At 39.6% G+C, this 26,777-nt stretch overlaps 1 protein-coding gene across 1 annotated transcript; it reads right to left on the reverse strand.

Annotated features, from left to right (window-relative positions):
- Positions 1-26,654, reverse strand: LOC110214132 (speriolin). The gene is made up of 3 exons (XM_020994850.2): positions 26,255-26,654; positions 25,619-25,758; positions 1-144 (listed from the first exon to the last, which is right to left on the reverse strand). The coding sequence occupies exons 1-3, from the start codon at positions 26,652-26,654 to the stop codon at positions 1-3; spliced, it is 684 nt and encodes a 227-aa protein (XP_020850509.2).
- Between the last annotated feature and the right edge of the window lie 123 nt (positions 26,655-26,777).

Below are 26,777 nucleotides of genomic sequence, written 5' to 3' on the forward strand. Positions count from 1 at the left end.
TTAACCAATTGCTCCGTCAGCCCTGGGTGGACCCCGCCCATTGTAGCCCAGGCTCTGCAGCCGATTCATGACAGTCACATAACGTTGAGTGAGTGTCTGGCACAGTTCTTCATCCAGTTTGTGATTTGAGGTGTTCAAGGAGGCCTGGGAGGGGGTAGAAGGGAAAGTAAGGGGAAGCTTCAGAGCTGTGGTGTCTGGAGGACCTGAGAGGGAAGGGGAGGAGGGAGGTCTGGGAGGAGAGAAAGGAATGGTGAGTTAAGGAAGTCTGAGGGGAGGGGGAAATCAGGAAGGCCTAAGGGAAAAAGAAAGGAGACAAGGAAATCTGAGGAAAGAAGGGGTTTGGGTTAGCCTGGTAGTGGGGAGAAGAGGAGGTTTCAGGGTGACTTGGGGTGAGGGGAAGAGGGTCAGGAGCAAGTAAACGCTAAGGACACATTTCTGTGTCTCAGTTCATTGGGTCTGACAGGAGAGGCCTGTGGGAACAGGGAAGGCTGAGAGATTAGACTCTACTATGGCAGAAGGAAGTGTTAGAGCAGGGTGTTCCCTCAACCTGAAAAGCAGAGAATTCAATTTGGAGGAAGCACAGATAAAGCTAAAATAGGAAAGTTTTAGAAAGATCAATGAAAGTCCACTGACTTTAACCCCCTAGGTTTCTCCACTTTTTTTTTCCTCCTGCCCCTCTGAGTTGGAAAACATGGAGACAGTACAGTGGGAGAAGAGGGCCAAGAGCCCCGCTTTAGGGGTCAGGTGAGGAAGGCCTTCCTGCATAGTGCTGTGACCTAGAGGAAGATCCAGTAAAGGAAACTATGAGGCAAATTGCAGTTCTGAACCTGACTCTAATGGTTTAGGAGCTTCTGAAGTAGAAGTGATGGGGAACTTTGGGGGGGGGAATATGAGCACTCCTTAAAGTATGCTATTTATACAGAAGATAAAGCCAGTCCTAGTCTGAGGCCCATCTTAGATTTTGGGATAGTGGATTTCCAGGAATTCCAAGAAAGGATAGGGATGATCCTGCAGCCTAAAATTCTACAAGTCAGCCCGAAAGAGTTAGGATGCCCTCAAGAATGAAATTCAGATAACATAAAAGATTGTGATGAGGAAGAGAAAGGGAAGTGATTTAAGCAGACCAATGCAGACACACAAGAAACTGACTGACTCCTTAGCTTTTTAAAAGATTTGTATGGGAGATGGGAGTAAGGAGAACTATAGAACTAAGGAACAAAGCAGGATGGTGGCATGAGAAGAGTGTCAGGAATGTTTACATTTAGAATAAGTAGAGACAGTGATGAAAGCTTAAGACAATGAACAGGATTTTTAAAAATTTCATTTGTTTTCTAGCTAGGTTAGGGGTAAGAGCTTCCATGATGAAAAAAATAATAAGGACCCTGGTCCTGGATTGATGGAATTACAATGATTGTTCAGGGGGAGAAGGTAGAAGTATTCAATTCAACTTTCTCTTTTCCCTACCAAAAAAGAATGATCTTTGGATTGGGAAGGATAGAACAATGGTTAACAAGGAGGGACATTAAAACCCAAGGTAAGGGAAGAGATGGTGAGAAAGCACCTAGTCACCCTTCATGAGTCTCAGGTACCAGGCTTAGATGAATCGACTCGAAGTTTTGGAAAGCCAGCTTGATACATTTTCCCTCATTTAGGCCTTACAACAATTTTGTGAAATATGGGTGTCAGCCCCATGTTGTGGATTAGAGGTTGAATGACTGGCCCCTCATCACACAATGTGTAGCTGTTAGAGGCATGAGTCAAATGAGTTGGCTGCAGAGGTTCTTTTCAAATCTAGAATTCTGTGATTCTATGAGTGCTAATAGGGTGATGAAAGATCTGCTGTAAGACTGCTGAGTCACTATTTGTAAACTTTGAAAAAATTCTGGAGAAAGGGAGAGGTGCCGTGGGACTAGAAAGTAACAGATGTACCAAATAATGAAAAAAATATTCTGTCTAGTGTCCAAAGATCTTGATTTTAGTTCCTGGCAAAGCTCTAGAATGCATCATCAAAGACATGATTTGTGAGCATTTAGAAAGGGATTATTGCTAAAGTCCAGAGTAGCTTCTTCAAGAATGGGTCACGACAGATTAACCATTTTCTTTTCCAATTAAATTATTTGACTTGATCAGAGGAATACCATTGATGTAGCATACGTGCTTCAGGAAGATGTCTGATAAAGCCTTTCACGTCTTTATAGATGAAAGGGAGAAATACAGGCTAGATGATGGTACTGTCAAGTGGCTAGAAAAATGGTTTCCAGTGTTTCCTCTACAAGGTCCTACTCCCATGTTTCATTATAGTTTTGAGACGATTCTAAATTTTTGAAGGCTATGCCAGTAGAGAGTAAGCTCTGGAAGTTTCTACCATGGTGTATAGATTTTGAGAATGGTTCTGGCAACAGACCATGCCTACTTTCTGAGGACTAGCTTAACTAAGTATGGCGAGACTCATGAACTTTTTGGCTATGGGAACCCACAAAACAAAGAAAAATAAAAAATGATTGCCCACAGTCCTGTGAGGACCTTTTGACATGGCAGTGTAGGAGAAAAGAAGGTGCCAAGATAGTTTTATGACCATCTGCAAGCATTAACTTATCTGTTGGTACAAGTAAGCTACTTGTCCATTGACCAACAAGTGGAAATATTACAGGAGGAATTGAATTCTCAGTCTTGATATTCTCATTGTCATTGAAACCTGAAGACGAAGGGAAGGGATGCTAAAAAAGTATGGCTCACAGGTTCTCTTTGGAAAAGTGAATAAAAAATTGGTGGAGTTAGCTTTACTGTGTGTGTAAAGGCAAGGAGAAACATATTAAAATGGGACTTTTGGTCATCTTATATTGCAGTGCCTATAAAAAGTATATGCAAAAAAGACTTTTGTGAAAATAATTGCAGCTTATATGCCAACATGGGCTGCAGAGAAGGAGAGAAAGAAATTCTAGGAAGAACTTGATAAAAACCCTCCAAATTAAATTAGCAAAGGCTTGAAAATAGGTGAATTCAATGAAAGGTCAACACAGGGGAAGATAGTCAACGCTTCTCCCAAAAAACCCAAAACAAATAGCTGTTGATATGGTTCAGTATTAAGGAATGAGAAAGGCCAAAAAGTTGGAATAGATGACAACAAAGACATATCTATAGACCCAGAAAACCATCTTGGAAAAAAGAAAGTGCTAGATATGGAAATTACAATTAATACAGCAGAAAACTGATTAAGTTTCAAGATTGGAAATGATTCATTATTGCCGTAGATGTCATTATTACTGTTGAGGTCAGATTTGGGAGAGTTGTTCGGGAGTGAAAGAATTCACTTAGATGTTCTCTTTAGCCAGCAGAAGCTTCATTAAAAGTATAAGCACACAGACCTGTAGCAACAAGGCTAATTAAGGCAACTGGTATTTGGGGGAGCTAGGCTTATATAGCAAAATTTGGCAGAAAATCATACAGCCTATAGATGTTCCAGATGAGGATGTTGTTTTATGGTGGTTCAAGATAAGGAGGTACAGGATAAGGAAGACAGGAGGAATTTTATGGTACTAGATAAGGAAGAATTTTATGGTATTTCAAGATAAGGGGAAAAAGACTTTAGATGCTCTCAAGTTACAGAATGAGCCCCCACTCAGGAGGGGCCTCACAAAGTACTGGAAAAGCAGTGCTTAATATTCACTTTAACCCCTGGGATACCATGTGCTGTATGCTGTATCTACATCATTTACTAAATGAGCTGTCTGTGTATGGTCAGACCACTAATTTGTTAGGTCAAAGATTAAAATAAATACAAAATTAAAAGAATAAAAAATGATGAGATATGACATGTGAGTAAAACAATTCCAATCTGACCTATTTAAACAAGTTACTAATGCCAAAAAATGGGAAATGAATGGAGAAAAGAGCCTTGAAACAGATTATAACAATTTTTTTGCAAAATTTTAACCAATGTAAATAAATTGCCACAAAATGGGACCAAAACAGTTTAGAAATGTCCACACTCAGTAACTATTTTATCTCCTTGACAACATAGACACATGGTGGTCAAAGCAATGTGGTTAAGAATATATATATTCACTTGTGCAGTCTTACATGAACATTAGGAGTTGTATTGCCTCGTAAAGGAGAGAAGCAGCAGAAGGAAAAGCAAGTTTAAAGAAAGCTTGACAAGCAAGCCAACTCAGCAAAGTCATTTCAAGGACATTTAAGGAAGATCAACAAACAGACGAAAAATGGAAAAGATCTCCAGAGATCAAAAAAACAACAATTTCTTTTATCAAGGACAATAGAGTTCCTAAGTTTGAACATCGCTATCTCAGATGTTCCTATTTGCAAAGGCCAATGTGGTAATTTCATTAAATTCCAGAAAGTTGTAGAGCTTCCTAAGTGAGATCTGCGATTCAAGAGTCTTATTTATTCACGTGGGAAAACCCGAGTGTATCAATCTATCAAAATCAGAATCAGCAAGCTGTTATTAAGAGCCTACTAGCTATCATCCTATGTCTTTCCTCCTTTTGCGGCTAATTTCCTTGAATAAACTATCAATAATTAGTGCCTTTTCTCTTTTCCTAAACCCTTTGCAGTCTGGCTTCTGAGATTACTCTGAACTACTCTGAAATTACACTGAAACTCCTCTCTCCAGAGTTACCAATGATTTTTTAATTGTCAAATTTAATGGCCTTTTCTTAATCTTCATTCTACTTGATCTCTCTGCAGCAGCTTTTGATGCTATTCTCTTTTGGATACCTGCTCCTTTCTAGGTTTTCATAACACTGCTCTTTCCTGGTTCTCTTCGTACCTGTATGACTGATCCTTCTCATTTTCCTTTGCTGGATCTTTCTCAAGGTCCTACCAATTAACCCAGTGCCCCAGGGCTCCATCCTGGGCCCTCTTCTTCCTCTATTACTTCACTTCATGATCTCACTAGTTCCCTTGGCTTTCATTATCATCTCTATGTGGATGAATCTCAGATTTATTTATCTGGCCCTAACCACTCTCTTGACATCATCTCATGTTACTGACTATCTATTAGACATCTCAAACTGGATGTCACGTAGATATCTCAAACTCAAAAGGTCCAAGACGATGGAGAGGTGTGTGGTGGGCATGAACCTCTTTGTTTTGGGTCTTCAGGGGTCCAAGATGTTGGAATTAATGAATAATGTGTTGTTGTTTTTTTTTTTTTTGCTAGGCAATGGGGTTAAGTGACTTGCTCAGGACCACACAGGTAGTGTTATGTGTTTGAGGCCAGATTTGAACTCAGGTCCTCCTGAATCCTGGGCCGGTGCTCTATCCACTGTGCCATCTAGCTGCCCCGAATAATGTTGTTTTTAAGAAGGGAAAATTGGAATATATTTTTGAAGAAGGATGTTAATGACATAAAGAGTTTGTGGAGAAAGCTAGAAATGGATGGAGATGACACTAGATTCCTGGGTGAAAGCAGGATAGAGTAGGCATTTTCATGTGAGACCTTGCATTGGGTATAGTGACAGTTTGGGTGGGCTTTGAATGTTGGACAAGTAGTAATAACTTAGAACAAAAGAAAAATCTTGGATATCAATTTTATAATGGAAACAGAAGAGAAGACTTCTAGGAGAATAAGTAGAATTATAGAAAACTATAGATGTGCTCTATAGAGATTCAGGGAAATGAGCATTCCAACTAGGTGAGTAGGTAGACTGAGGTGCTAAGATGGTTTCCCAGTCCTGGGATCTTGGCTTTGATGGGGTATAGAATTGCCTTGATCATAGCCCAGTAGTGGTTAAAACAAAATCAATATCAACTTTACAACACAAAACAAAATTATAAGAACTCATTCACATAACATTTTAAGGATTACAAAACACTTTTCTTATAATAATCTTGGCGATAGGTATTTCAAATACTATTACTCCTATTTTTACAGATGAGGAAATTGAGGTTTGAGTGACTTGGATAGAGCTACCCAGAGCCAGGATTCAAAAGTAAATCATCTGATTTCCACTCCAGCATTCTTTCTACTATATCACATTACCCGTGCATGCATTCTAAGACACAGAACTTCTGTAGCTCTGTGCTGCCATAAAGACGACTCTTGGGGCAGCTAGGTGGCGCAGCGGATAGAGTGCAGGCCCTGAACTCAGGAGGACCTGAGTTCAAATCTGGCCTCAGACCAAACACTTGACCCTTACTAGCTGTGTGATCCTGGGCAAGTTGCTTAACCCCAATTGCCTAAAACCAAAACAAACATAAAGAAGACTCTTTTTTCCCATAAAGGAATGCACCATCAACCCATCACTCTTCTGAAACTTCAGAGAAAAAAATATACATAAAAATCAATTAAGTTAAAATGAATTGGGCAGGAATTAATTTTCTAACACATTGAGAATCTGTGAATGGATCTGTGATCTATACTGATGTTGGTACTCCATCCATTGATAAAGAATGCAATGTAGTCATTCTTTCTCTTACTCATTCACATTCTCCCATGAATCCACTGGGCATCTACCCAATGCACTACGGGCTTTCTAGACCCTAAAACACTGGTGCAGCACTGGGGTTGCTTATCTATCTGTTAATCATGTAACTTGACTAGCCCATCTATTTTTACTTATCTTTTTGTATTTCCTTGTTGTTCTATTGTATACAAATCATTATTGCTATATACTGTACTCTACTTTCCCCTCAGTAAGTCTTCTCTACTACCCTTTGGGTCACCTGGAATTTTAATTCTGTGGAGACTACGATGTTCCATGATTCTTAGTCATAGAACATTGTAAGTAGGTTCTGGTTTCAAAAAGATGGATTTTTGTGACAAGGAATAACTTGGAATTTACAGTACTGTGCAGTTTCCCAAATATAGTCAAGCCCTTTGCCTTCCTTCTTTTCAATTCTGGGCCCAGCTCATTGTCCATCTTCTATGTCAGTGTCTATAGATCTGATGTAAGTGCTAATGGATTAAATCAATGGGCTGTTTCTGCATGGCATAATCTGGACAGCATAGTATACATTCATAATTCACTTGATTTTTTTCTGTATAGATTACTAGACCTCTCTGGTAGATGACTATCTCATTGATATTTGGGGGTTATCATTGCATTTGATGTGTTACTTCAAATAGGAGCATTGGGAGGATTTTTACCATTCATCTTCCATTTGGACCCTAAAAGAGGCATCCCCCAGGATACTGACAAATACCTCTGATGGCATGTCTGCCTGTTTTATGATCCACCTGATGTTGGTAATCAGGGAATTATTCAATGATTTTATTCTTATCATTCCATTTATCAAGGAATCTTGTATAATTTTACTTTTTTTATTTTTTATTTTTTTGCTTTTAGGCAATTGGGGTTAAGTGACTTGCCCAGGGTCACACAGCTAGTAAGTGTCAAGTGTTTGGTCTGAGGCCGGTTTGAACTCAGGTCCTCCTGACTTCAGGGCCTGTGCTTTATCCACTGTGCCACCTAGCTGCCCCGAATCTTGTATAATTTTAACATATGGATGGAAGACACCTTGTTGGAAGAAAGCCTTAAAGACTTTTTAGTTCTACTGAATCAGATTTTTTTTTTTGGTAATCAACACATACTGGATCTCATGTCCTTTATGCTGTTCACTCAGTTATGTGACTGTTAAGAAACAGTTTGATGTAGAAAATCAACTGATATATGCTTAGTCTAGTCTCATATGTATTTTATAAGAATGAGAATATAGGTGTGTGTGTGTGGGAGATAATTTGGTTAGTTGGTTAACAAACATTTCAGTGTCTACTATGTGATAAGCATTCTGCTAAGTGCTGAAGATACAAAGAAAGGCAAAAAATAGTCCCTGTCCTTGAGGAACTCACGATCTAATAGAGGTGATAACAAGCAAATATGTACAAATACGTGTGTGTGTATATACATACATACATACATATATATATATATATATATGTATAATAGGAAATAATTAATAGAGGGAAGGAACTAGAATTAAAAGGGATTGGGAGAAGCTTCCTTTCCCTGTAGAAAGTAGAATTTTAGCTGAGACTTGAAGGAAGCTAGTGAAGCCAGTAGGCAGAGATAAGGAGGGAAAACATTTTAGGCATTGAGGTCAGTCAATGAAAATGCCCCAAACTGAAAGAAAGAGTATCTTAATCACGGAAGAGCAAGGAGACCAGTGTTATTCAATGGTAACGTATGGGGGAGAGCATAAAGTGTGAGAAAATTGGAAAGCTGGGGGAAGTGGGGCTAGGTTATGAAGAGTTTTTAATGACGGGATTTTGCATTTGATTGTGGAGGCAATCAAAGTCACTGGAGTTTATTGATTAGGGAAATCACATGGTTGAACCCTTGTTTTAGGAAAATCACTTTGGTGGCTTAATGGAGAATGGGTTGGAGTAGGGAGAGACTTGATGAAGGCACTCATCAGCAGGCTATTGCAATGGCCCAAGCATGAGGTGATGAGAGCTTGCACCACAGTGGTGGTAGTATCAGAAGAAAGAAGAAGGCATATTCAAGAGATGGTTCAACAAGCCTTAGCAACAGATTGTCTATAAGAGTGAGAAAAAGTGAGGAATTGAGGATGATGCCTAGGTTGCAAACCTGGGGGACTGGGAGGATAGTGCTTCCCATGATGGTAATAGGGGAGTTTGGAGAAAGGCCGGGTTTAGGGGAAAGATAATGAGTACAGCTTTGTGCATGTTACGTTCGAGATGTCTACTGGACATCCAATTCAAGATGTCTGAAACATAGTTGGAGATGTGCATCTGGAGATCAGCAGAGAGATTTAGGGCATGATAATAGGTAGATCTGAGAATGATTAGTATGGAGATAACTAAATTCATAGGAGGTGTTGAGATTACTTAATGAAGTGGTATAGAGGGATAAGAAGGGTCTAGGATACAGCCCTTTAGGACGCTCGTGTTTAGAGGAAGTGACCTGGGTGAGGATCCAGCAAGGAAGACTGAGGAGTGATTTATTAGGTATGAGGAGAACCCAGAGAGAATGGTGTTCTGAAAACCTAGAGCGAAGAGGGTATATCAAGGAGAAAAGGGTGATTGACAGTGTCAAAGGCTGCTATTTCGAGCAAGTGGAGAGTTTGGTGAACATGGCTCTGTGAAGTCATAACAATCTTGCTCTCACTACTCAGCTTGGTGTAGAAATGACTCTTGATTCTTGAAGTAAACATCCCAGCAAATTTTACCAAACTGGAAAGGCTTTGGATGAGGCTGTCAGAGCACCAGCCTATTACAAGGTTGGCCACCAGATGATTTTTGATGATAGCAGTAACCCTTGAATTAATTGTTATTGAATCCCCATTTGGATTTTCTTGGCAAAAATACTGGAGAGGTTTTGCCATGTCCTTTTCCAGCTTATTTTACAGAGGAGAAACTGAGACAAACAGGGTTAAGTGACTTGTCCAGGGTCATACAGCTAGTAAGTATCTGAGGTCACATTTGAACTCAGATCCTCTTGACTCCACAACCAATACTTTATCCACTGCGCAACCTAGCTGCCCCTTTGAACTAGACAAAGGTACAAAATGGTCCTCTCTTCTGCTCAACTGCCTGTCACTTTTGCAGCGATGGTGGTAGAGTAGCCAAAAAGGATGCAGAGAGTGCTAAGAATCAGATTTTAGACCATCTGCAATGACTAATTTAATCACTGGCAATCAATATCTAATTTTTGTCTAATAGTCAATGAATTGCTGTGCCTCTAGAAGAACTGAATTATATATAAGTCAGCATTCTCAATATAAAGGAAACCAGAAAACAAAATTACAAGTAAATTGGAAGATTGTCCACAATTTCTCCTTGAGAAGTCACATAAAGGGGCAACTGGGTGGCACAATGGATGGGGCATGGGCCCTGAAGTCAGGAGGACCTGAGTTCAAATCCGGCTTCAGACCAAACACTTGACACTTACTAGCTGTGTGACCCTGGGCAAGTCACTTAACCCCAATTGACTAAAAGCAAAAAAAAAAAAGTCACATAAAGAAGTTTGCGGGGGTTAGTTTCATTCCGTGCTAATAAGGTAATCAGATATATCATTCCATGCTTTTCTAATGATTTTTTTTTCCATGCTTTTTTTGGTTAGCTTGCTTCACAGTGCTTATGATGAGTAAAAGACCATTAATGAGATGATGACAGATTTTATGCCAACATTTATTGAGGACAAAAAGTAGAATAACTATGTAAGGAACAGGATATCATATGAAATAGGGGATTCCAGATGAGTCACATCTTGAATGGGCTGGGTCCTGAAGGTTGCTCCTCGTTCATCGATGATGGCCTGGGTGCAAAACCTGGTGCGGACTTAACTCCCAGGTCTCGGGACCTCAGTGGCTCTTTCTCTTTTGAAATTCTCATGGTCACAGCCTCTGCCTTTTTTTTTCACCTAAAGCTAAAGAGCAAATATACAGGCAAAGATGGGAGGCCTATACTTCCAGGCTATGAAAGGAGAGGGCCTAAGGGGCCTGCCTCTCCCCAGATGCTGTCATCCAGAAAAAAGTCATGTGGAGAGAAGAGTCAAACCCAGAGAAGATGATGGTGCATTCTAAATGCACCACCAGGCCGGTGAAAGCCCGTGGTTAGTAAACTAAGACCAGTTGCAGAACGTCTAAAGGTGCTCCAGAGTGCCTTCAAGGAGCTTCCATTAACCATAACCATAACAACTCTCTTGGAAGCAAGTTCACAGCCTCTTTCATGGGGAGAATTGCATCAGTAGCACTAGGCATGCTCGTAAGGACTCAGTTGAGTGGCCAGCTTTCTCTTTGTTGTTATTGCTGTTCACTCTTCATGACCCCATTTGGGGTTTTCTTGGCAGAGATACTGAAGTGGTTTGTCATTTCCTTCTCCAGCTCCTTGTAGAGATGAGGAAACGGAGGCCAACAGGGTTAAGTGACTTGCCTAGGGTCATACAGCTAGTAAGCATCTAAGGCCAGATTTGAATTTAGGAAGATGATTTTCCTTACTCCAGGCCTCCTACTCTATCAACTATGGTGCCATCTAGCGGTCCCAGTTCTCCCTTACACACAGAATATTATAGAATCAGAGCAGGAAGCTTGCATATTTAGCCCCTCCATTTATAGATAAAAAAAAATGAAATCTCAGAGAATTAAGGTGATTTGTCTAATGTCACCTGATCCTCCCAGTTGTTACTACTTTCTCCTTGAATTACCCTCCATTTACTTATGTGTGTGTGTGTGTGTGTGTGTGTGTGTGTGTGTATTTATTTATATATATTTATTTATATATATGTATAGATCTCCCCAGCTCCTAAAGGGCAGGGACTATGACTCACATTTAATAAATATTTGTTGAGTTCAGTTAGGTTTTAGAGGATGGGTAAAAATATTCAACATGCAAAGAAAGGTCACCATGAAACACTGATCTTCCTTCATCCTCTCTGCAATATTTTGCAAATGTACTCAACCAATTTTGTCCTTCACTGCCACATATTTTCTTGTTGTTCAGATTAAGTGTTTGTGGGATGAGATAGTTTCTGGCTTCTTTTGACCTCTTTACTACAGCACCTTATAAAATAGGAAAAAAGTCTGAGGGGGGAAAAAATGAGCCTGCCAATTGCCTTCATCCAGCTCCAGTGTCCTACTACTGGGTTGTTTAGGTAAGCTCCACGGTTTGATCTGCCCTGGTCCATAGTCTAATACAACTTATACCGTAAACCATGGCAAGTGACAATCCAAATAGGATTAATGGGAAGAATTTAGCCACTTTCCTACTCTGTCACTTGCAGTTCCATCCTCCATCTCTTATTAGAACTCAAATTCCATTCTTGTGATCCTAGCTCTGATTAGTGAGTCTTGTCCTGGTCACAGATCCATCAGTACCATTTCCTCACAATCTTCTTGCCATGCTCTCTAATACTTCCCCTCCCTTTCCTCACCCCTACCCCCCTTTCCAACTCTGGCTCTTTGAAAAGTTATCTAATTAAATATATTGCCATCATTTGCCAATCATCATTCCCTCTGACTTCCTTATCCAAAACGATCCTCACTCTTCTCTGGCCTCATCTCTCCTATATGTGTTGTTTTTCCCTATTAAATGTAAATCCTTTAAGGGCAGGGGTTGGCTGGCTTATTTGTATTCCCAGTACTAAACATTATTTTTCCCAGACTTGCAGCTTCTCCTTTTCAGGATAGAGTTGTGATGAGATTCCATCAGAAGCTTGTGACCAAAGGCAGAAGCAACCAGCCTGGTTACTTGTCTAGGTACCTTGAATGAAGATGACCTTCTATAAACTGTGCCATCATATTAGAAAATTGTTCATACCTCCCAGAAAGAAACTAGTTGTAACCTTATACTTGATAGTGAGAAGCTCCTGGGAGCAGTTACTCCCATCTTCTATGGAGAAAGGCATAGACCGAACTCATAAAATTTGCAGACAAAAAAAAATCTGAGAGGAACAGCTAATATATTAGATGTCATAGCTTTAAACTTGGGTTCTAAAAAAACTAATTTCACAAGCAGAAAATAAGAGAACTATGTCTACAGAGCAATTCATTGGAAAAGATCTGGGGAGGTGAGTAGATTTCAAACTCAATTTAAAACAACAGTACAATGTGGTAGCCCAAAGAGTCGATGCAGTCTTAGGCTAGATTATGTAGATATAATTTTTTTAAATGATGGGGAAATTTGGAAGCTGCTAAGTGAAAAATGAGGCCTCCACAAGATTTACTAGCAAGATAGTCTGTCTGTCTCTAAAAAGGCAGCATTTAACTCCATCAAAAGTAAAGTTTAACTTCATGTAGAGGTGCAGTGTTCAGGGTTAGGGTACTGATAATCCTTCTGTATTCTGCCTTTGCCAGACCACATTGGGAATACTAGGGCTAGTTTGGAAAACCACATATTAAAAGTACAATGGAGAAGCCATAGTGTATTCAGAGGAGGACATACCCAGGATGGTTAAGGGCCTTGGAGTTATCATATAGAAGGATCAATTAAAGGAACTGGGAATATTCAACTGGAGAAGATGATTTAGAGGAGGTATATAAGCATTTTCCAAATATTTGAAGTGCTGTCAAGGAATCAGATTTGCTCTGCTTGGCCTCAGAAGAATGAATTTCTTTAAAAACTCTGGGTACAAGTTGCAAAGAGGAAGATTTGGGCTTGATATAAGGAAAAACTTCTCTTACAACTAATGCTCTCTCACAGTGAAATTGGTTGTCCTAAAAGGCAGTGGGTTTTCCTTCTTATTAGAGATCTTTCAGTAAAGGCTAGGAAGCTTCTTGAGTTATGTCATAGAAGGAACCCTAATTCAGGAATGGGTGGGATAGATGGTCTCTGAGCTCTTTTCCAACTTGGATATTCTGTGATTCTTCCACAATGTGCCTTAGTAGAGAGGAGTAGGGATAATGAATCAATCATATTTGAACTCTACCATCCCATCTACTCGGACCCCACAGGACTGAGAGGGGCATAGGATTCTCTATGCTGCCATTCACCCAGGAAGTGATGACTGAGGAGGTGAGTGACTGATTACAATGTCGATGAGTGTAGGCAGTTCTTAGGGGCTTCAGGATGTGAACTGCTATTAGATCTAGAGAAGTGGTAGATATTGATTCAGCCTGGATGTGGAAAGTGTGAAGAGGAGTTAGTCATTGTCATAATCTGAGTGTTTATGTGTAAGAGCAGTGAGTAAATGAGTATAAGGAGCAATGGTACACCGTAGCACTGACCTGGGGTCTCTTTCCCCTGTACCATAATCACAGTGCATAGGACTGTGTTTAAGGTTGTTTGTCTTGGTTAGGGTTTGAATTTGGTTGCTAATACTCCCACAAAGCTGGTACCAGAGTAGAGAAATCAGGGATGAAAATAATAAGATCATATTTGACCAAGTCTGTTTTATCTGAATCATGGCTTACAGCTGAGCTTGTCTCCAGTTTCTATACTTCAAAAAAGGTGCCTAGGGACATCAGGTAGCAGAATATCTATTATCCTAGTATTATATGAGGATATAGCAATTGGCATTTGTGAAGATAAAAGTAGGGAAGATCAAGTGATATTGGCTAACTATGTTATACAGGCAGGTACGACAATTGTAAAGTAACCAGGGAATTCATTTTTCAAGATATTTAAAAGAGATTCTAAAAGAATGGAAAAATCATGGATATTGGCTCAACTAAAAAGAAAGCCACTGCATATGGCAGAAACTAGGTATAGACCAATATCTTACAACATATACCAAGATAAGGTCAAAAGAAGTATACGATTTAGATGTCAAGGGTAATATCAAAAGCAAATTAGGGGAGCGTGGAACAATTTACCTGTCAGATGGAAAAGGGAAGAATTTAGAACTAAACAAGTGATAGAGAGCATCAGAAGGTGTAAAGTGCATAATTTTGATTATATCAAGGTATCATGAATGGAAAAGTCAAGGAAGTTCCTAGATAACAGACAATGAAACATACCCCTTTTTCTCATGGAAGAGATGTGGTAGACCACAAGGATATAATACTGTATATACTGTCTCCATATTGGATATTTTGCTTAATTGTTTTTCTTTGTCACAATGGAGTCTTCAATCTGGAGTGGAGAGTCAGGAATTGACTATGATGTAAAGACATTAGACATCAATAAAATTATGCTTTAAGGAAATGATAAATGGGGAAAAAAAGGTATTGGGGACAGCGTTTGACATTCTCCAGTCTTATGGTGCCCCTCTCATTCACCATGACATTTTAACTACCTTTTAGCCATTATGACAGTGACAGGAATCTTATCTTTGAGGCAGCTAAGTGGTACAGTAGATAGAGGGGCTTGGCCTGGAGTCAGAAAGACCTGAGTTCAAATCCAACCTCAGATACCTACTAGCTATGTCACCCTGAGCAAGTCACTTAACCTCTGATTGCTTTAGTTTCCTCATCTGTAAAATGGAACTACCTTTCAGACTCCTTGTAAGTTTCAAAATTTGCTGCTGTTTGTCCTTCATTTTCGAAGAGGACCATGACATAAAGGAGGCGATGTCATGACATGACAATGAATTAAATTTAAGTGAGGGAGGGCTGTGCAAAGTCACCAGCCTCACTTTCACCTCATGAGCCATTTGGCTCCAGCGGGCAGATATAGATCAGGCAACTGGATGAGGCCCAGGATGCAGTGGGGATCCTTGGGTTTTTCAAGCTAAGGTCTTTAACAGGTCTCAGTTTGACTGAGGCAAAACCCATTCAGTGATTAAGGTTTAGTAAAAAATGAGGCAAAGAATGACCTCTCTAAAAACAATAGATGTGGGAGGAGAAGACCCTCAGAATTTCTGCCAAAACAAAATTATTTGGGCCCTGATCATCTCAGAATGAATGTAAATAGCAATTGATGTTCAAATGAGATAACAATTGTAAAGCATTTAGCACAAGTACGAAGTAATCATTATATAAATGTTAGCTATTATTACTATTATTATCTGTCAGTTTTTTCAGGACCCTGGGATTCATAGTTTATCAGGTCCTAGGAAGCAGCATAGAGTTGGAAGAGCCCTTAGAAGATATCTTGTTTAATTCCTCATTTTAGAGATGGGGAAACTGAGGTCCAATGAAGTTGAGTGATTTGCCCAAGGGTCATACTGAAACTCAGGTCCTCTGACTCTAAATATGCCACTTTCCATTGTACCGGCTACTTTGCCTCTTTGTTTTAGCTAGCAGCTTTATTGATCCTGACACTCTTCTTATAGGATTATGATTCATATAGGATTACACCACTCTTTTTTATATGAATGAGTAGCTGTCTTGCTTTCATTTTCAATACATATCTTTTAAAAATCTAAGTGGGTCAGTTAGTTTCTTATCATTTATATCAGGAGCCTCTTTAGTTTCCCCTTTTCTTCTTCATAATTGTTGGTATTTGTGTCATCAGAATTTTTTTCTAGAATATTTCCAACAATTTGAGCTAATTTCCCTTGTAGAATTTTAGGTTGTTGAGTTCTGTCATTTTTCTTAACGAATTAAAATTTTGTCTCTCCCGCACCAGGATTTACCTCAAATTCTATCCATCCATCCTCTCTTCCATCACGTATTTTTTTCTTTACAACTGACTGAGAGGTGCAGAAAATAAGGTCCTGCCATGTCTACTGCTTAGGGGTTCTTTTAAAAAAAAGACTTCAACAAACATTTGATTCAGTAAAACAAAGTGCAATTTGAAGGCTCTCTCAAGCAAACATAAAAATTATATGAGAGTCTACGACAGATTTAACTATAAAGATACTTTATCCTACAATCCGCTGAGTATTGACACCATGTCAGCTATAAAGAGAGGAGACATGCTCACCCAAGGTATTCTCCAGTGGCATGGAAGATGTCCTGCACAGAGTCAAAACAAAAGATTCCCTATTCATGGTAAGGTTATCCAAATATTCCTATTTGTAGATGACAAAGAGTTATATAAGTACAAGTTATTATTGCTAATTACTTGAAATCCCAGATTACTACAAAGCCTACTCAGTGAAATCCAGGGCAATGTCAAAGAGATTGATCTAAAGAGTCACATTGACAGATAATGCCCAGACGCTAATAAGTAGCTGAATGGATAGATAGCTTCTCTATCTATCTATGGACAGGTTCCACCCCCAGATTTGAGTAAGTGGAGGAAATCATACTGGATAAGAAACCTTATAGTAATTTCAATGATCTCAAAGAACTCATTTGTACAAAAGTTCATCTCTTTAACACATTATTCTCTTAGTGATGCTATCGAACTACAAATGGTAGAACATCATGATTTCTGAAGAAGCGAAAATAACCCCAAGAGCTATGGGAACACTTTTAGTGGGTGTGCTTGCTGTGGATTACCCAGGATTGGTATTCTCCTTTACTACAAGACCTTTCTGGACGCTAATGCCATTCATCTCTTGTGTTGTTGTTTAGTCACGTTTGACTCTTTGTGACTCCATTTGGGATTTTCTTGGCAAAGCTATTGGAATGGTTTGCCATTTTCTTCTTTAGCTCATTTTACAGATGAGAAAACTGAGCAAACAGGATTATGAGACTTGCTGCCAGTCACACAGCTAGTAAGTGTTGGAGGTCAGATTTGAACTCAGGATAAGGAGTTTTTCTTTACTCCACTGTGCCACCTAGTTGCCTTTCATCTTTTGTATCCGAATCCAGTCATTTAAGTACTCCAGTCAACTGGTATATCTTTTGCCCTACAGTTATCACACTCCTATTTCCCATTCTTTTAATTTCTATAGCTAATTAGTGCTACCATCTACCCAAATGGCAATCCCATTCCTCTTCAACTTCTCCCCATCTCTTTCTTACTATCTTCTTCAGATTTGCCTTTCCATCATGTTTATGGAGCTTCCACCTAATTGTTAATATATTCCCTTTCGTCCTGACACTCTTCCTTTTTATATACCTCTAAGCTGTCACTCAAGGAAATTTGGATTCTTCTGGAAGAGACTTCATTCTGCCATGCCCTCTCCAGTATTGGCCACTCTTTTTCTCATATCACTTGCCGTATTGGGCCAAGAGGAGCACCCAGCACATTCCTTGCTCCCTTATTGCCATTTACAGACCCGTCCTCCACCACAACCTTTTAGAAATCTCTGTTCCTTCTAGGTTCACCTCATCTGCCTTTGGATCACTTTGTCCAAATCCAACTTGATGATACCTATCAGCCTCTAGGTTACTTTTCATTTCCCAAGGAATTCAGAACCTAACTCACAGGCTTCTTCTCCACCTTGACCCCTTCCAAATCCTAAGGGAGTTCAATATTCAGGTAGATGTCTCATTGGACACCCTGACCTTCCCCCTAGTTAATCAGCTTCTTCTACTCCTACAGCTTACATCTCCACTCTGACTCAGACACTTGGTATAGGGGTGGTCATATTTTGGAGTTCCTCCTCAGCCACTTAGTCTAGGAGTAGTCATATTTTACAGTTCACCACCTCCCTCAAATTTTCCATGATCCTGAGCTTGACATTCTCCTCTCTGATAATAATAATAGCAGCTAGCATTTTTTGCTTGTCTTTTGTTTTTGAAGAAGATCAATGACATCACGGGGTGATGTCTTGATTTGCTTGTAAATTGGATTTAAGTGAGGCAGAGTTGTACAAAGTCATCAGCCTCACTCTCTCTTCCAGAGTCATTGAAGTGGATGACCTTGGCATCTTTGATGCCTGGCGGAGCTCTAACTAAGCACTCTATTGCCTGCCTCAGCTGCCTTCGTAACCATTGGAACAAATTGTTCTCATCTGCCCACTCTGCCAGGGGAAGTCTTCACATGCTTGGGGAAGATGTCTTTGAGCCTACTGGCTACCCTCAACCTAGGTTATCCTGTTTGCTGAGATGGAGACACAGGTGAGAATTGGGTGGGAGGTGGACACCAAAGGCAAAGGAGAAACCCTGAAAAAGACTCAGCAGGTCCTCATGCCAGAGGTGCTAATCTGCCTTGAAAACCTCATGCATCAAACTGATTGTTATTGTTATTGAAAAATATACCTCTGTGTGTGAGGAGAGAGGGAGCTAAGTAAGCATTAATATAGGACTGCCTACTATGTGCCTGGCACTGTGCTAAGTACTTTACAAATACGATCTCTTTTGATCCTTGCAACAACTCTGTAGGGTAGATAGGGTTGTTGTCCCCATTTAACAGTTGAGGAAACTGAGGCAAGTAGAAGATAAATGACTTGCCTGGGGTCACATAGCTAATAAGTCTATGAGACTGGATTTGAATTTAGATCTTCCTGAATCCTGGCTCAGTGCTCTATCTTCATTTTAAGGTTTGTAAAGTTTACATATATTATCTCATTTGACCTTTACAACAACCTTAGGAGGTAGGTGCTGTTATCCCCATTTGCAGATGAGGAAACTGAAGCAGATAATGATTAAGTGACTTGACCATGGTCACATAGCCAGTGTCTGAGGCAAGATTTGAAGTTGGATCTTACTGCCTCTAAGTCCAATGTTCTATCCACTACTTAGCTGCCTCTAATTATCTCTCTTTGTCTGGCTCCTAAACTTATACTTTGTTTTCTCAGTGACCCTCCATACTTGTCTGTTCTCCCAGCCCGGTACCCATGTTTGGCCTCATCTTCTTCTTTCAATCTTAATCCTTTAGTTAACCAGTTAACTAACCATTGGTCTCCATTCTTGAATCCTTTGCTCCCCTTTCCTTCCAATGTTCATTCTCTGCCAACAATCGATGTTGGATCACCACTTCTTGATTGCTACTCCCAAAATTCTGGAGCAACAAGACTGTACCACAAAAATTAAAGCTATCTATAGTCATATAAAAATGCTTTAAATCACTATTGTTTAGAGAAATGCAAATCAAAACAACTCTGAGGTACCACACCACACCTATCAGATTGGCCAACATAACAAAACAGGATAATGATTAAATGTTGGAGAAGATGTGGGAAAATTGGAACACTAATGCATTGCTGGTGGAGTTGTGAATTGATCCAGTCATTCTGGAGAGCAATTTGGAACTATGCCCAAAGGACTATGAAATTGTGCATACCCTTTGACCCAGCAATACCACTTCTAGGGCTATTTCCCAAAGAGATTATACAAATGCAAAAAAAGGACCCATATATGCAAAAATATTTATAGCAGCTCTTTTTGTGATGGGGAAGAAATGGAAACTGAGGGGATGCCCATCAATTGGGGAATGGCTGAACAATTTGTGGTACATGAATGTAATAGAATACTATTGTGCTATAAGAACTGATGAGCAGGTGGACTTCAGAAAAACCTGGAAAGACTTATATGAACTGATGCTGAGTGAAGTGAACAGAACCAGGAGCACATTGTACACAGTAACAGCCACATTGTGCGATGACTGACTTTGATAGACTCAACTCTTCTCAGCAATGCAAGGATCTAAGACAACTCCCAAAGACTCATGATGGAAAATGCTATCCACATTCAGAGAAAAAATTATGGAGTCTGAATGCAGATGGAAGCATACTATTTGCTCTCCTTTTCTTTTCTTTTGTTGTTTTGTTTTATTTCTTCTTTCTCGTGGTTCCTCCCATTAGTTCTAATTCTTCTAATATCATGACCAATGTGAAAATATGCTTAATATGAAAAAAAAAAGACTGTGCCACAAAACACAATTGTATCATCCAAGTTCAACTGGACTATTATTGTGGCATGACAATCCTTTTATTTTCCATGACTGACTTTCTATCACACTCCTTGATGTGGCTGTTCCAAATCTTCTGCCAAATCTAGCCCTACTCCTATGTCCAGACCTAACCTTTTCTCTGAACTTTAATTCCACATCTCTAACTATCTTCTGGATCTCTCTATTGAGATGTCATATTCATACCTTAAGCCCAAGAAGTTCAAAATTGAATTCAATAACTCAAAAAACAAGCATTTATTAAACACCTACTGTGTTCCAGATACTGGGGGCTATAAGGATAAAGATAAAACCATCTTTGCTCTCCAGGAGTATGGTCTATTTAAAGGATGTGACATATATATAAATATATGTATACATATGTACATATGTACATGGATGCATAAATGGAATGTACACAAAATAAACACGCAAATTTGGTAGGAAGGGTACTAGGAATTGGGGAATCAATACAGGCTTCATCATCTTTCCCCCAATAAACTGGTACAAACTTTGCGATCTCTGTGGAGGGCAATATGGCCCTCCCAATTACCCAGGTCTGTAACCTGAGAGCCACCTCTGCTTCTCTCTCTGACTCCTACATCTATCAGTTTCCAAAGCCTTCCAAATCTATCTCTGCAACATTTCTTATATTTATTCCCTTCACTAAGTTTTATGGTTATCACTCTACTTTAGTCTGGCATAGAGCTTCCTAACTGGTCTGACACCTGCTCCTCCCTTTTCCAATACATCCTTCATACAGCTGACAAAAACAGTCTTCTGCCACAACCCTGACCATGTCACACTCCTGGCTGGATTTAAAAGAGTGGTCGTTAATGTTTCAGTGTTGGTGTGAGAAGTCTCCAGTGGGGTTCCCTAGGAATTTAGAGTTGGTCCCATGTTGTTTAATAATTTCATCAATTTGAATTGAATTGCATATAACTGTGTTATAAGAAACAATAAATTTGAAGATGGAAAAATGTATAAACTGGTACACAATGAAACAAACCAGACCAGGAAAACAATACATACAATGTCTGGAACAACACTAGCAATGACAACAAACATTGAATGCTTTAAATGATCATAACCAAGTTTGCTCCTAAAAAAGATAAAAAAAATGTTCCTTTCTATCTTCTTTGCAAAGATGGAAGACTATGGGTATGTAATGTTGCATGTGCTATTAGACTCAATGTGTTGGTTAGTTCGGCTGAGCTGTTTTTTCTTCTTTTTTGTTACAAGGAATGAATTACTAAGTAGGGGTAGAGAGCAGGCTGTATTAACAAATGAAGGTAATGTGAAAAAGCAAGAAATATCAATAAAAATTTAAAATAAAAAACCAAATTTTATCAATGACTTGGACGCATTATAGATGGCTTTCTCCTCAGATTTGAAGATGATGTAAGTCCAGGTAGGATAAATAACACAATGTTAAGAGCATTGAGTTGAATCTATTAATATGGAATTTAATAGGGATAAATGTAAAATCTTACACTTGGGCACAAAAACCAATTTCTCAAGTACAAAATGGAAGAAAACAGTGGTCATTTTGAAGAAAGGTCTTGGGATTTTAGTGGACAGCTAGCTCACTGAGTCATAGTGATTCAATGTGATGGCAGCCAAAAAGGCCAATGCAATCTTGGGCTGCCTTAGGAGAAATATGACTTCCAGGAATAAAGAAGTGATAGTTCTTGTCTAATTCTGCTCTCGTCAGACCTCACATGTGTTAATTTTGGGGTTCTATGGCTTAAGGAAGATATTGATGAGCTGGAGAATGTCAAGGTTTTATCAAATCTTACAAAAGAACATAAATGACAACTTCCTTTCCTTTTCAAGTGGGCCTTTACATTACCCAAGTACTATAGTACTTATAATATTATTTTGTGATCCTCCTGCAGGAGGAAAGAACTTGGGGTTGCCTAAGAAGCAAAGAACCCTCCTTTATGGTAAGCCCTACCTTTTTCTTTTTTTTGGAGGCAATTGGGATTAAGTAACTTGCTCAGGGACACACAGCTAGTAAGCATCTGAGGATTTGAACTCAAGACCTCTTGACTCCAGGGCTGGTGTTCTGTCCACTATGCCACCTATTTCCCCCAAACCCTACCTTTTTCAAGAAGCCATACAATCCTTTAGACTTACAATGCATTGTACTAGGTAGAGAGGTCCCCGGTGTGGAGGATGAAGCTGGGGTGACTAAAGAGTCAATTCCCCTCTCCTGGAGCTATACATTCCACATGTATCACAATATTACTGAAGGGCAAGATCCAGGTTTGCTCCTTCGTCATGGCTCTATGACAAGCTGCTCCTTAGGTTCCAACTCCTGGCTTGATCTATGTCCTTGGCTTGATTTGGGAGCTTCTCCATTACTCTGTCTCCACCTGGCATAATTTCTTCCTCTCCAGGGAACTGAGTCCTTATCTCCGTAAGTAGTCTTTCTCTCTACGTTAGAGGTGTTGTGTAGTTAAAGTGTATGGACTTCATCAACAATGTGGTGTCCAGAGGCAGCACATATCCACAATAAGGTGATGTCATACCTTGTCACAGCTGTTAGGGAATATCATTCCTTGTTCAGGAGAGAGAGAGAAAAGAGGACATTCCTTCCAAGAGGATATATGGGCACACCTGCTACAAAAGTTTTATTAAAGAGACAGTTGATAAGCATTTAGAAAGGGGAAATAGCGATTGCTGAACACTAACATGACTTCTTCAAGAACAAGATATGCAAAACTAATCTTATTTCCCTTTTTTTTTTTGACAGATTCATTAGACTGGCAGTTCAGAGAGACTCTATAGACAGAGTATATAGATTTTAGAAAGTCATCTGACAAAGCTTCATATCCTTGTGGAAAAGATGGAGAGATGTAGCTTGAATTCTAGTATAATTACATAAATTTGAACTGGCTGAATGACTGAACCCAAAGAGTGATTAATGGATCTATGTCAACCTGTACAGAGGTCTCCAGTGGAGTGCCGAATAATCTTGATTTTGATCCTGTCCAAAGAATCTATGACTTGAGTAAAATCTTAAATAGCGTCCTTTTAAAATTTGTCGGTGACATAAAGACAGAAGGGAAATCTAACAGTTTAGATGATGTAATTAGCGTATAAAAAGAGCTTAACAGTTTAGAAGAATGGACTGTCTCTAAGTAAGGGAAATTTTAAAGAAATCAATGTAAAGTTTTATACCAGGGTTCAAATGTAGGATAGAACACATGTGCCTTGAAAGTTTATGTGATAAAAGTTATAGAGGTTTTAATCAACTACAAAGTCAGTATGAGTCAACAATTTAATATGGCAGCTGAAAAAAGCTAATGCAGTCTTAGGCCAGATTAGTAGAGGTAGAGTATTCAGAACAAGGGAGCTGAAAGTATGGTTGCATTCTGCCTTAGCCAGAACACATCTGGAATATAGTGCCTGGTTATAGGTGCCACATCTTACAAAGATTATTGATAAATTAGGGCTTACCCAGACAAGAATGACCAGGATGGTGAGAGGACAGGAGACTATGTCTTAGGAGGATCACTGAAAGGAACTGAAGATAATTAGCTTAGAGGGAAAAAAAGTTAAGGAGGACCCAAATTAGTTGTGTTCAAATTATTTGAATGACTGTCATGGAGAAGAGAGATTACGTTTACCCTACTCAGTCCCAGAAGGTAGAATTTAGAATAGGGATAAAAGTTGTAGAGAGGCATATTTAGACTTGATGTAGGGAAAAACTTCCTATCAATTAGACTTCCAAAAGTAGAACTGATCATCTATGGCAGTTCTGGGTTCCTGGTCACTGTAGAGCTTCAAGTGGATGCTGGCTGTCACTTGTTGGGGATTAAAGGAGATTCCTGTTTAAGGTACAGATTGCTCCCAATTCTGAGATTCTGTCGTTTTGTACAAAATGGTGGAACACCATGAAAAATGTTCATTCTAAGCTAAGATATAGTTATGGAAGCTACAGGAGTTCCACGTGGCTATAGAACATGGTCCTGGAAATATTCACATTTGACAGTTTCTCTTGGTGCCACTTAAGACTTTTCATCCACAGACCTTCAGGGCAGATGTTAAAGAACTAACATTTTCTATTTTAAGTTGGGAGGGAGAACTTGTGAGGTTACTGTCTCAAGTAATATTAATTTGTGAAGCAAAAGGACATTTAAGGGATTTTGAGGGGAAAGGATTTCTTACTATAATACAAATGATTCTTATTTCAATTCTTTCCTCATCAAATAATGTAATATCAGAGTTGATGGACAAAATGGTAGAAGATGCAGAGAACCCCTTCTTCCAGCAGAGGGAAGGGAGATGAACACCTGACCCTGATTTTTTTTTTTAGGCAATTGGGGTTAAGTGACTTGCCCAGGGTCACACAGCTAGTAAGTGTCAAGTGTTTAGTCTGAGGCTGGATTTGAACTCAGGTCCTCCTGAATTCAGGGCCAGTGCTCTATCCACTGTGCCACCTAGCTGCCCCTAGACCCTGATTTTTCAAAATGGCATTTGATAGCTGAGTTAGAAAATGAGGATAAATAAGTGTTGAGATAGAGAATCAAGAAAGAAAATTACATTCATGGGTTAGCCTATAATATGGAGGTAAGAACAGCTTTTCTATGACATGTTGATAACTCTGTAGCTTCCCCTTTGTTCCTCTAGATTATTTACTGGAAACTGATAACTTTGCAAGGTCTGTGAATGTACTTCATGAACAGGACAGCAGGGAATAAATTGGCAATGAGTTTGATCCACAATGGGCCAGAGAAGAGAGGAATGCTCACATTTCTTTAATGTTTTAATTTACAAAAACACTGCTTTCCTGTCAACAAGCTAGTGGTGATTACAAAAGATACTGAGAGATACACTGGTCTCTGAAGTACAAGAGAAAAAGAGAAATAATAAGCTAATCTGGGACCAGAAAACTCTGAGGGGTGTTAAAGTTCCTGTTATTAGGGCTCTGATCCACTTTCATAGTGTTATGACAAGAAGGTGGCAGGGTGAATCAGACCCAGCCCCTTGGATGTTCAGATTCCCACCTTTCTTCCTGAGACAGCAGCCCTATATGAGGATACTGACAGTGAGTATGTCTTTTCAGAAATAAATGAAAAGGAATATGGGGCTGAGCATCAGATCTGAACCACTTAACTTTAGAAGGCAACAGATACACTCAAAACAGCTATTACTATTGAACTCTCCTGGATCCAGTGAAGAGTTCTGTGTTTCACTAATCTTTTGATCCCACCTTCCTGGGTACTATCTTGGGCTAAATACTATGATTCTTCCCCCTTTGCCCTGATACTTGACTTCCAAGTCAAGTCCAACTTGTGTAAACACGTCCTTACCTTGTTCATAGTGTTAAACTGCTTGTAACCTGGACTGGTGACTGAAATTTGGTCCTACAAACAGCTAGTCCACACCCAACAATGGGATTACACTGGCTGACAGTCTGTTGCCCAGGGTATAATATACCCTTGGGCAGTTCTAGGCCCTAGGAGCTTTTACCACCTCCTGAGAGGTTAAAGGAAAAAGTTAGGGAGCTAAGGCCTGCGATTCCGGATCTAGTGAAACCTATGGGGAGGGGTCAGAAATCAAGAATTGAAACTGTGGTCAGACCTGAATAATTTTTTCAGGGATGTTGGAGACAGTGAATCCGTAGAGGCGTACTCTCTCAGGAAAGATACTGGACAGTATTCGACGGTCAAGTTGGAAGGCAATCTCCCCAACCAGACGCTCCCATGTCAGCTGCTTAGCGTCTGAGGAAAAGGAAGAGGACTGTGTCAGAAGAAGAAGACAGGCAGAGGACAGAGTGTTCACAGAAGAGGAAAGAAGTAGACAAAACAAGGCATGCTGTTGGTGGGGGAGGATAAGGGAATAATGGTAGGGGGTCAGTGATTAACAGAGGGAGAGATGGAGGTTAGAAGTTTTATAAATTGAAAAAAGTACAAAAAGTGGGGTCTGAAGATACTGGGGGAAAAAGAATGGTTCATGGCAAAATATGTATATATATATATATATATATATATATATATACATATACATATACGTATATGTGTGTGTGTATATATATATATATATACATATACATATACGTATATGTGTGTGTGTATATATATATATGTATATATATATATATATATATATATATATATATATATATATATATATATGTATATATGAGAGAGAGAGAGGTTTACTGAGAGCCTATATCACATACACCATGGACATGACCAGTAGGGGTAGAATACTGACCTCTCTGAATTTCGCTGACTTTACTGGTCTTCCGATGGGTCGTCTTCCTCTCAGTTTCCAGGAGGCTCTTGTTTTTATGTTCTAAGGAATGGGACCTTCGGGCGTGATTGGCAGGGGGAGAGGAGATGATAGAATGTGGGGGTGGAGAATGAGAGGGATGTGGAGGAGAAAGGGAAGAAGCACGTGCAGTGAGGGCAGTATGTGCCAGGGAATTCTGTAGTTTATTGGCAATGTCTTTGCAAAAAGTTGCATTAAGATTTGGGGTGGAAGATGTGGGAGCACCTTGGTGAAGAGGGGCAGCATCTGCTGTAGGTTGGGTACTAGAGGTAGCAACAGTAATTGGAAGGGCAGATGTGGGAATAATACCAGCTATGGGGACACTGGCCAAAACTGAAGGCATGGTGGGAATAGAGGTGTTGTGTTGTGCCAAGGATTCTGGGGATCCAAAGAAGGTTGTGATGGGGGTCCCAACGGTTATGGTACCAATGGGGATGGAAGTCTGGATTGGCTGGCCCACAAATGC

The sequence above is a fragment of the Phascolarctos cinereus genome, unplaced genomic scaffold (genome assembly GCF_003287225.1).
Source record: "Phascolarctos cinereus isolate Bilbo 61053 unplaced genomic scaffold, phaCin_HiC Scaffold_4;HRSCAF=312, whole genome shotgun sequence".
NCBI classification, from domain to species: Eukaryota; Metazoa; Chordata; class Mammalia; order Diprotodontia; family Phascolarctidae; genus Phascolarctos; species Phascolarctos cinereus.

What these genes read in the sequence shown, in the direction of transcription:
- LOC110214132 (XM_020994850.2), bottom strand. Translation starts at nt 26,654, where the DNA reads ATGCCTTCAGTTTTGGCCAGTGTCCCCATAGCTGGTATTATTCCCACA. An exon ending in AGTCAGCGAAATTCAGAGAG is followed by an intron (nt 25,759 to 26,254) that starts GTCAGTATTCTA and finishes CCTTTTCCTCAG; the next exon opens with ACGCTAAGCAGCTGACATGG. An exon ending in TCCCTGAAAAAATTATTCAG is followed by an intron (nt 145 to 25,618) that starts GTCTGACCACAG and finishes ACCCCCTCCCAG; the next exon opens with GCCTCCTTGAACACCTCAAA.